We start from the raw sequence: 12504 nt of genomic DNA, 5'->3' as shown, positions 1-12504 counted from the left end.
AGGTACGGCGTTAGTATAAATATTGTCTAAACAAGTGGCAGTAGTAGAAGTTATTCTAGTAGGCACCAAAAAAGATTCACAAGATTATAACATTGGAAAAATGATATGAGCCTACTGCTAGCACTGGAATCTTCTAATAAGTTAACATTGTAGAAGAAGTCACCACAAACAGCAATATATTTATTTGGATTATTTAATTTGCCTAAAACTTCATCTAATCTTTTTTCAAATAGTTCGTAAGATGAATCTCTGTACACGCTTAATATAACAAGCCGTTCAAGCTCTATGCAGGATATCTCTATAGTCCGCTCAATAGATAGTCTCAACTCAACATATCCTGAAAGAACAAAGGTTTCGTTATAATTCGGTTTTCGGTGTAATGAAAATTCGAAATAAAGTTATTTCGGAGAAAAATTCGAGTTTGTGATAAGTTACCCCCTCGTTAACTTACAACACCAACTTATGACTCACAGTGACGGGCGCAATGGCAGTACCCCTCAGATTTTTGCGATTTAAAGCTCTGAGTGGCACTGCAACTGTTATGGACAGGCGTTATCTTACCATCAGGTGCACGACTTGTTCGTTCCGTCACTTGATATCATAAAAAAATTCATTAGTAGATTTACAAGACAATTAAACAATAAACCAAAAATCTGATCAGTTGTTTTCGCGACAACTGATCAGATGTCTTCAACATAAATATCACCAATCACCGACTGAACCATAGAAACCTTTTTATTTTTATTCCCAATAGAGCAAGAATAAGGCAAACGCAACAGACCAATCACTAATCACATTGTCCGGTCTGTTAGACCGTCTCTTCACGGTTCGGTTTAGCCGAATTGTCCTCTTAAATCAGGGATTGGAAAATAACTTACTTTTTTCTCTATCCTATTAAATAGGAGACATTATATCCACCTTTCTTCGAGTAGTTATACCTATACTGAGCCAGCTATTTTATTAAGAAATCAAGTAAGCTCGTGAGACGTGCACTGTCGCTCGATATACAAAGACTAGTTTCACAGCAGCACGTATTGTATGAGGACGATCCATCCGGAGCGGAGAAAAGGATATCAAGTTTGAATGGCGTCAACTAAAAAGCACGCTACAAACGGTTGGATTCTGGAACAAAGAAGACTGCGAATTGGACTCATACGAATTGAGCCGGACTGCCGAACGGACAATATGCACTCTACTAAAACCAATAAAACGTTTACACGTATATGTAGAAAGGACAAACAACCTAGTGGTAAGCGACACGCCTGTTCATAACAGTTGCAGTGCCATTCAGAGCTTTAAATCCCAATTATCTGAGAGGCACCGCCCTGATATGTAGTTCACAATACCGATGTTCCTGTAATTACATCAGTTTACTTTCCCTTCAAAACCGGAATGCAGTAATGCTCACGTTACAGCTTGGCAGCAGAAATAGGTTTTATTTTTAATAGTTGCAGTGCCACTCAGAGCTTTAAATCGCAAATATCTGAGGGGCACTGCCACTGCGCCCGTCACCCTGGGACGTAAGTTGACAAGTGTTATGTGCCTATAATTTCACCAGCACCCTTACCCTTCAAAACCGGAACACAGTAACGCTGACATTACTGTTTGGTGGCAGAAACTTCACTGTATAAGCTCTTTAACAAAGTGCTCTACTGCTACGAAAGCATATTATAAATATTATATCTTCACCTGTCACGATTGAAATTAACTTAAGCTTTTTTTTCAAACAATATAAATGACTGATAAAGTGCCATTCACATTTTTATTAATTTGTGTTGAAAGGGTGCTGTGTTTAATGCATGTCGTCTCCTATACTTATACTCAGTTCTATATACTTATACAAAGTATTATATACAGTTTTAGCGACAAGCTGTTTTGGTTGTATTTCTTTACAGATCATCTAAAGATTTTTCACGATAACTTTGCGTTAAAAAACTGATAAGAATTACATCACAAAAAACGGCTCTTTGTGCTTATCACGCATATGTAGCCTCTAGTTTACGTTACGAGTTAAGCTTTGGGAAAACTTTGCTGCAACACATATTCTGCCACTATTTAAAACCTAAAAGAAATATGTCAGGATCATGTTTGGTATGGATCACAAAGATACCAACTCAAACATTAATGTACAACTTATAAGACCTGTGTTTTTGTTAAACGACATCTAGGCAAAGGAAATGAAACTATTTTTCCGGATTTAAATCGCATATATCCGGAAAAATAGTTTCATTTCCGATGTGTAACAGTCGCGAAAACCTAAGAACTCGAGACATCTAGGCAACGTTAATTTAGTTAAACTAGATATCTAGGGCCCATTGAAAACCAGCGTCACAACCTAGCCTTGGTTGTGACTTTAGCTGAATGGGATCCTTTTGTACACGCCACAGCCGCACACATGTCAGTATAGTATTATGCAACTTGTTGTTGAAATGTTTTTACGCTGTTCTTTGTGTTATTTCTGTTTTAGTTATATTAGTCTTTGTTTTTGTGTTTTTTTTTTATAATGTGGCGTTACAATAAATGGTTTCTATTCTATTCTATTCTATATGCTAGAAACACAAGGAATAAAATATAGAACGGCCCAAATAATGCCTTTATTTGAAATTTTACAATGGAACGATATTTTATATTAGCACTAAAATTGTTTAATAAATTACCGAATAACTAGAATATATACGGATATTAAATTACAGAATACTTCTGCCTGGCGAATTGCATTATTAATTTTTACGTGACGAAGCCTGTTGCTGATTTATATTTGTGTCTTCCTAATGAAGCCTACGTTGCGGATTGACATAATTATATATTTGAAATTAAAGTCAATAAATTTATTACAAAAATTAAAACGTAAAAAAATTTAAAAGAAACTCGCATAATTGTTAGTTATTCAATGTCACACATGACAATAAGGACGTTTTTTTTTTCTTGACAATATAAGATGTAAATTTAAGTAACATATTTTATGTTATATTTTAGAGTATTTTTTTATTAAATTTTAATTATTGTTTATTTTTATGCTATTGTTTTAATTGAACTTTATAAATGCATTCTACATCATAAGTAAAAATAAGTAATGTGGAAAAAAATATTCACATGCTAAGTTTTGGTGAAATGTACTATCTAATTTATGTCATAATACTTTCACCTTTAACTATATTTTTCAACGAATAAATATATTAATATTAATAATAAAAAGCATTTCTGAACATGTAAATTACGATATGTACACATTTAGACGATTATTGATTATGTGGGCAAAAGATAAATGTAAATTTTAAAGTAATACCATTACAGTGTGAAGCATGGAACTTTATTAGATCGGGCATCGTGTATTTAAAATTCCTTCGCTCTAAACATCATTCCTAGATGACATGGCCTAAATAAAATGGAGCCCTCCCTCCATTGACCTACCAATTCCCTCTTCTCCAATAGCTTCAGAATTAAATGGTTAAGAAAGATCTTTGTACATTGGTCGGCATGCAACCATCCTTTACGTTAATGCGTTTTAAAGTTAGTGCACCTCAGCGCATGCGTCGTTGGACACGTGCGCACGATTTACAGTACCGGTTAGAATCGCGGTAGTTTTATTTTCAACGTACTAAATTTGTTTTTGTTTGGGATTTAAACTTAACGTTTAATTAAGATTCTTAAACGTTCTTCTTGATCAATTTTAACGTAGAAATTATTTTTGTAATTGATATTTTTACTATCGCTTCCTGAATTAAAAAGTTTGTGAGTGAAAATCGACATTCAGATCACTCGTATGTTATTGTTATAATTATAACTAAATTAAAAAACTAAACTTCTATTTTATAATAAGTCTATAATTTAACCTGACGTCTAAACATAAATCAACATGTTTTCCTATAACAATAGCCATTAATATTTTATAAAATTCTAATTTACAGTTCGAAGAAATATCTGTATTACCTTACACTACACCAATTAATTTCAGCCAGACAGAATTCTGTGAAACACAGACGGGTTTAACTGTGATCGATGATGTTAATCCTCCATTAGCGATTCGGATTATCGATATTGAAAATGTAGACTTTAATATTTTTGTAATACGTATTTATTTATGGTAAAATGTGAACAAAAGTCGAGTTGTTTTGTCAGAAAATTTCATTTATACGAATTGATTGTTTAGTTGCTAGCATGCGAATTGTAATTTTTAGGAAGAACATTCGAAATATTTCTTTTGTTCAGACAGAAGGACTCCGATGCCTTACTTGTCAAACTCGTGTCTTATAAAGAGTAATTATTCAGGAGATGGCAAAACTTTCGATTTATTTTAAATTTCTTGTCAAGGGTGTTAATTTGGATGCTTTACTTTAGGAATAGGTAAGCCAGGTAGGCCAGTGTGTGAATATGAAGGATCTATGAAATCAGCCTGCAAATTTTGTATATCGTCGTTGCAAATTTAATGTCTCCTATGTGTTAAAAGTAACTTTCATAGAAAAATGAAAAAGCTTTCTCCTGTAAAATTTTCGTAGAGTATTTTTGTTGATTGTCATTGAATTATGAAGATATTGACGTGAGAGTTTTTTCAGTCAGTTACCCTTTGAGTATGCTTTTCAAATATTTACAAAACTTCTTGTCGACCAAATGACACATAAGAGGTTTTAAATTTGCAACGACAATATACAATCCATTTTTAGCATTTCAGCAACTTTGTGCTTTAAGATACGAGTTTGAGAAAGCGACGTTTGTCAAAGTTATTACTACCCTTTTTTGATAGAATTCAACATTCGGAGTAACGGATTACTGTCCAGACTTCTTATCAATAAAAATGAAATAATAACAACTTTCTTAAATAAAAGAAAGTGACCTCTAAAGTTCGTGGAATCCACATCTATTTGCTTGCTTTAATCGGTTAACGGAAAGTGAGTGAAATGCAATAAATCTATTTACCATCCTTACAGGTGCAATATTTTCTTCAAATTTGAATGACACCACTACTATCCGCTTTCCACCAAAAAAAGTTTCACAAATGTTGCGTAACAAACACTAGAAAACGACACTCGAATTGAGAACCTACTCCTTTTTTGAAGTTGGTTAACAAATAAATACTACTATGATGTATTTATTATGAATAACGATATAAAAACACAACGGTTGATATAGTGTCAGTCGAGATGAAAACGATATGGTATAAAGTGGTAACACTAATTGTAATACAGGGAGCGTTTCAAGAACTCAAATTGTACGGCTCTCCGTCACAGGCTGAAGTACAATGCGTCAATACTTTTGAGGTAAGAAACTGTCTTATTACGTAGAGCTAATTTACTTATAAAACCCATTATCTTCCAAAACGGAGGCGGCAGAATAATGTTTCAACAATTCCACGCCACTTAGAATACCGAAATGGTATTCGTTTCTGAAATACAACTGTAGAGTTAAGTTAAAGGCGTAGGCCTTTCCGGCCAGGGAGATAATGGATTTTACAGTAGCTTTTGTCTCTTTTTAACCTTTCGTTATGAGTTTTTGAATATCGAATCCTCTATTTTCGTACTGACTCTAATGAAAACTCACACGGTACCATTTTGTCGTATCAGATTTTTGATGCGTGTAAAACCGACGCGTTATCCAAACTCATATTATCTGAAGTGTATAATTGTCGATATAAAAACTTTTCATGTTCACCAAAGCACCAAACAGAATAATATATCTGTAGGTGAGGGGTAAAGAACATTGAGCACCAAATAGTAATTTTTACTACAGAACGTTTTAAAGAAAAATAACGCTCTTAATTAAACATTTAAAATCAATGTTAAGGTCGTATAAAAACAAACGACGATAGAACTTAATGTGTTTTACTATTCCGTGATTTTTAGCATTCTTAGCGCGTTTGCGATTCGTGTTTAGAAAACTCGAACCCACTTCGGATGTCGCTTGTGTACTAAGTCCGATTCAAAACCAAGAAAATACGAACAACGCTTGTACACCTAGAAGTAAAATGATCCGTAAGACTTTTCGGATTGTCATTTCTCGGATTCGGAACTGGGACGTAATGCGCAAACACTCTTTAGCAATGTTTGTAAACACATCTAAATTCGAATATAATGACTTAAGGTCCATTACCTCTCACCTGAAGACATATTACATAAAAACGAAACGGTATAAATGTAAATCATATGTGCATTTTAGAACAACATGTTTGTTAATGGCTATATCACACTTTTTAATGCAGAATCGGCTTGAGCTTATCAGAAAAGGCTTTATAGGTCTATGTAATAAGAACTATACGAGACGTTGCGCGTTTCACTTCCACTTAGACTGTCAACGTGAAACGCACAACTTTTCTTTCGCTCTTATCGGAAACGCATTAAGACGTCATGTAGAACGTAAAGATTTTTTCATTTCTACAAGGAATAAAAATAAAGTAGCTGTTCTTGATAGTCGTGTTCACAAAGTCACAAATTCATTTAAGGAGCAATGTATACGCTTCTATAAAAGATTCCGATTGATATACAAAAACTTTATATTAAAGGTCATTATACAACTTCTGCGTACTTGGATGACAAAAATCCATGGTAGTGACCTTTTAGCCCTTGGAGGTAGTCTCAATCTATAATATTTGAAAAAAAATATACAAATGATAAATGTGTACAAATGTTTTTTACAAACAGCAACCTCTATAGTTTCTTGCTCATTTTTCTCAGGGGAATCTGCCTTACGAATGAGCGGTAGTTTAACCAATGTGATGATTTGAAGTGTAATATGCTTGCCTATGTAATAAAGATTATTTTGATTTTGCCGTCTTAACGCGTTTCTGTATCAATAAGTGTGGTAACTCCCTTAATCTTACAAAACGGTTAACCTTATAAAAAGACAGTTCTTCTTCTTATTGTATAGATAACATACATTATGGCTCATAACTCAGCCACAACAATCGCATCACCAGTAGCCGCCATTAAATGCTCAAGCGTGCTAGGGCTTGCTCGTGAAAACCGGCTGTAGTCGGTAGTAGTAACGTAGGATGCGCCAGAATTACAAGAAAAGGTTCCTTTCGTGCACGCCAGAGGATAGTTGATAAGTTTTTTTTTTATTATTTTATTGACCAAAATACAGGAAAAATACTTAATTAAATACTACTAATTACAAGCTTTGCTCACAAAAGCCCTTCCGGCTTTATCCGCGGCGAAGGAGTTCAGTCTATTTAAGTAAAGATAATAAAAAATCTTAAGAAACTAACCTAATTACTTCCAGACAGGTACAAAAACATGCTTACTTACATGTGCATATAAATGTCATATAATAACAATCTAGCAATTTACAAAATAAAATTTATATCTTCTGTTTTAAAAAATGTTTCTTAATAATTACCACTTCTCAGTCATTACCATGTGAAGCGATGCGCGACTTTGAATGTTACTAATACTAATCATTCGTATGGGCAAATCATTCGCCTTGGTTGAATCCAAGCACAATCATTCGATTCGAGTCGAATGATTACCGATACCGAATGTCCCTGCCAGTCAGTCGAGTGCATGTTTTTTTTTGTATTTCAGGCATAGTTCCATATAATTTGTTAGTAACATTTTCACTTAGAATACAGAACATAACGGCGCCACATAACATAATATTTATTTAATATATATAAAAACAGATTGGATTTGCCCAACCCAGTGCTTTAGAAAGAAGAAAAAAAGAATAGAAAGAAATAAAAAAAATTTAGAAGACAATCAAATTTGCCTGTAACGATTTTTAGGATGCTGCTGTGGCTACTTCATTTACGAATCATAAGCGACACTATTTTTTCCGAAGCGATAATGCGCGCTTGGAAGCCGTCTACTTGCGCCTCTGCGAACATGCCTGATGCACTGTACCATCTTGGTAGACCCAACAGCATCCTGAAAGTGTTATTATATCGAGCGCATAGGGCGTTGTAAACGCGTTTCGCATACTTATCCCACAGGCTGCTCGAGTAAAATGATTGGCTGTAAACTTTGAATAAAGTAATTTTAATATCGATTTAGCATCTCGCGAACCTGCGGGCCAGCATACTGCATCTCACTGACAACGCCCTACGCTCCCTTTCTACATCTTGGTCATCACTATATAGAATCTATGTATTAGTACGTCATTCGAATACGAAAATTAGTAAGTTACTAATTTGTCATTCGAATGACAGATTTAGTAAGTACTAACGAGTCGAATAACGAAATCATTCATTCATCACAGATACGCCAAAATGGTACACGTGTAAGAATATGATAGTTATGTAACGAACCTATTGTTGATTGAACAATTACATAAACAAGTTTATTTTATTGTCAACTTTCAAACAGGACATGGGTAAAGGCAGCGGCGGCGACGAGATTGACATTGATAATTTTTTGGTGATTATTTTATTTTTTACATTTTCGCTTTTGTTTCACTAAAGCTAGTAACACTTACAAATACTAACCACAATGTGACATTCTATAATCAATTGAACACATTCGCGCGAGCTATGTACGTTGAAAAGTGATGTATAACAACGTACTATTACGTGATTTAATTTCTTTTATTGCACCGAAGAACGTAAGACAACGCTATTTGACCATACAAAATCTTAATAGTGACGTCATTGTTCTACAACATATCAAAATATTGAATTTTTAGCGACATGTGGTGTCGAAATTTCACAGGATAAGTAAGCACTACTCATACATACCAATGATCGCTGGCATGCACACGCGTTTATTGACGTCAGTATCATTATTTGTTAGAGCGGTTACACACGACGACTAATAGCAGCGATGCAGTCGCTAATCGTTTACCTTTACACACGCGCGCAACTTTAAGCGGCGATGCAAACGAGATGCAAACGCGCGACTGCATGGATACAAACGCGCGATTGCATCGATGCAAACATCTGTGAATCGCAAGTATAGCGATGTAATCGCGCGTTTGCGTAGCTGCCAAAAGACACCGTGTGTAACCACTCTTACATTCAATTAATAGTCTATAGAAGGAACGTTTGCATAAAATGTATGAGAAAATTTTAACTTCTCTATAAAAAAAACAGACCTCGTAAGTTCGATGAATTACATATATTTGCCAAGTTTTATTGAAATCGGTTACTGGAAAGTGCGCGAAACCGGATTCATCCCCTAGTTTGCCACCCTTAGAGGTGGTATATTTTTTTCAAATTTAAATGGGACCAACACAGATGCACCATCTTTCTAATAAAAAACAAATCGTCAAAATCTGTTCACAAATGATTACTCGCGTAAACATACATTAAAAAAAACATTCAGTCGAATTCAGAACGTCCACCTTTTTTAAATCGGTTAAAAAATATCACAGCTGTAACAGCAGCGCATCAATCGGCAAAAGCACGATGCTCCCGCGAATGTGTTAACTAATAAAACTTTATGTTTATAAATATCCAAACACTAACAATTTTGAATATGATTAATCATGTCCACTAGTCGTGTCTCGGTGGTCTATTTTGTTATTTTATCAATCTCGGTGCCTAACGGTTTGCACTGTGGAAACTGGATTAGGAGGACCCAGGTTCGATTCCTGGTCAGATCAAATTCAGAAATGAACTTTTCTAAATTAGTACTAGTTTGGGATTACTGGCTAGTGCCTCGGGGTGAATTCCGTTGCTCAGGTACTCATAGTAATCTCTATTTTAAGATCAGTAAATTGGATATAGTTATTTGGAGCCGTATAGAATGAAAGGATGAATGAAAGAAATTTATTTGCTGAAAAATAAAATCGCCCATTAGGAACGAAAAATCTAAGATATATAATAAGAAGCCTTTTTGTTAAGTATCAATGTCTTCCAAACAGTAATAAATAATACGAATTTTTAAAAGTCAAATACAATGTGTTCTTATGGGCCTATGTCCGCACACAGCTAATGGTATCTTATTCAGGAATTTTAAAGCGGACTAATTCTGGCATTGTATACCTTGGACTGACAAAAAAATTCGTGTCATCGTATCATTGTGTGTATCCGAATAACCTCTCATCAATCCTCTGAACACAGTACCCGTTTCGTAATCACAGCTAGGAAGTATTTTAATTACTTATGATTGAAATGCAAATACAAAATTAGTATTTGTATTTCAATTAAGTACTACCAAAAAATGTATTTTGTAATTGGTATTTTAAATATCTGGCAACAATGTATTTTGTGTTTGGTATTTCTAATATCTGAAAGCGATGTATTTTGTAATTAGTAATTGAAATATCTGACAGTAATGTATTTTGAAAATTATTATAACTGCCTCTGTGGCCGAAGGGTTAGCATGCTGCATGCTGGTAAATCACGCATAGGTCCCGGGTTCAATTCCCGGGCGGGGAGAAATATTTGTATGGCCTACACTTATTTCTCTCGTAACTTTGTGTGTAATTTGTGTTTGTCTGTGTGTGTATGCATAGCACCTGCGACACGTGGTTTCTCTAGTGCGGGGCTATGAGTGCGTGCGTTATTATTATTATTTTGCAATTGGTATTTTAAAGTCCTGGTATTCAGTTAGCGGTAATAATTGTATTTTTAATAATGGATGTCAAAATACCGTTTTTATATTACCAATACACCTAATAAAAGTATTTTGCAATTTATATTTTAATCAAGACACGGCACGTATTTTATCCAACCCTGCCCATAATACACAAAGCTTTAACACTTGCACTGCTACACAGTGACTCTATTTACACGATTGAGCCAAACAAAAGACTATAAAATGTTATCTCTTGATGCCACTTGAGTCAACGATCGTTCTTTATTACGAGTGTCAATGTCCTGTCCGCATAAAAATTGTCGTTATGGATTAATATGGTCTTCTACAGAATATAAATTATGGTACATAAACATAAAATAAATATAAACCTAAAAAGATTGTGATTGTCAATCAAGAAAATTGTCAACTTTCATCTACATACATATATGAACATATACAGGGTGTAAACGTCTTTATTTTGGCTTTCTTTGATCTTTATTGTCTCTTATCAAGGTCCTTACATGAATAAACTTTCAAATACCCAACTTGAATTTTTCTAACAAAAGAAAAGCCTTGGTAAGGGATTGGAGTCCATACTAGGTATTAACTTACGTGCGAAATCTCCAGGCTCCCACCTGCCAGTACAATACAATTCTTGTACTGTAGGTGCAAGGTAAAACAAGCACTTAAATAACAAACAATATTTACAAAAGTAAGAAATAAAATAAAGCTGTAAGCTATTGTACTTGTAATTGTAGGTTAGTGTGTGTGTGTGTGTTTGTGTGTGTGTGTGTGTGTGTGTGTGTGTGTGTGTGTGTGTTTGAGTGTGTGTGTTGTGTGTGTATGTGCGCCTAGGCTACTATTCCATCAATATGAGATTTCAAACACCTTTAAACTTATATCGAAAGCACGTTACCTAATGAGTAAAACGACGTTAATATTTATTGATACATTTAATGTGACATTCGTAGAGATTGTAAATACATAATAATTATAATAATCTGCATAAATTAAAATATCCACATCCGCACATCCGCATCAGCCTCCGCATTGATCGATGCTGATATTAATTACGGATGTTGGTGTAGTAACATGACACATGCAGTAACATTAAAATTTTACTTAAGTTTGATAGTTTTTATGCAGATTCATTATCTTGTTAATAAATGTCACAAAGTCATAAAAACAATCTCTTAATATCAAAGAAAATAGAAATTTACATGAAGATTCTATATTAGTACATTTTCACGACTTTTTTAATGCTGATTTTATGTATTTAATAAAATCAGCATCAAGGCATAAAATCAGCATAGACATGTCGTGAGCAAGTTTGTCCCTGATGCAATATTTTTTTACATAAAAGCGGGTTATGTGTAAAAAACCTGCATCAACGACGAGCCTGCTTCCGACAATACTCTCATATACGTAGTATTTTAAAACCGAAAACAATAGACGCACCGTATTGACATTTCGTTCATTATTTTCTTTCACGCTTTGTCATTCAGAAACAATATCCATTCACACCGCTTCGTTCGTAATCTTTAAAAATAAAATTTTAATTTTTATAAATTTCAATAAAATTACTTTTGGAATCAAAATGACAACTGCCAAAGAGACGCTGCCTTAGATATGAATAATGCATATCATGAATAACAAAACAAATTACAGATGCACCCTTTATTGATTCCTACTTCGAATACGGACCATAAAAATGGAATTTAGTTATAGGACAGTCGTCTTTGCAAAAGCCACAAATTCATTTATTCATTCCATGCTATACGCTTTCATAATAAGATTCTTGTTTATATTCAAAATTTGCCATTCACGAGGCTTAAAAAATCCAAAACTTTATACAAAAAGTATAAGTACTTGGATTGTAAAAATCCATACGAATGATCTGTTTTAGCTTTAGAGATCATTTCTGCCAATGACATTTTTAAATAAATATTGTCATCATAAATTTATAGAATTATCTCTTGACAAAGAGCAATCCCTAGAGTTACTTACTGTAATACCTGTTAGCGATCAATAAATACCAAGATTAAAATTGACAAAAAAA

The 12504-nt window shown here is 34.0% G+C and overlaps 1 protein-coding gene across 1 annotated transcript in view; it reads left to right on the top strand.

The window, feature by feature from the left end:
* Positions 1-5039: 5039 nt before the first annotated feature.
* The window catches only part of LOC113234043 (collagen alpha-1(XVIII) chain-like), a 22571-nt gene continuing 15106 nt past the window's right edge, over positions 5040-12504 (top strand). Inside the window, exons 1-2 of the mRNA XM_026469267.1 lie at positions 5040-5255; positions 8295-8345. Coding sequence (XP_026325052.1) covers positions 5139-5255; positions 8295-8345 — 168 coding nt within the window. The 5' untranslated portion in view covers positions 5040-5138. The remainder of the gene's footprint in view (positions 5256-8294; positions 8346-12504) is intronic.

The sequence above is a fragment of the Hyposmocoma kahamanoa genome, unplaced genomic scaffold (genome assembly GCF_003589595.1).
Source record: "Hyposmocoma kahamanoa isolate Upper Pololo Valley unplaced genomic scaffold, ASM358959v1 81, whole genome shotgun sequence".
NCBI lineage: Eukaryota > Metazoa > Arthropoda > Insecta > Lepidoptera > Cosmopterigidae > Hyposmocoma > Hyposmocoma kahamanoa.
The sequence above is the reverse complement of the archived record's forward strand: the minus strand, read 5'-3'. Positions and strand labels throughout refer to the sequence as shown.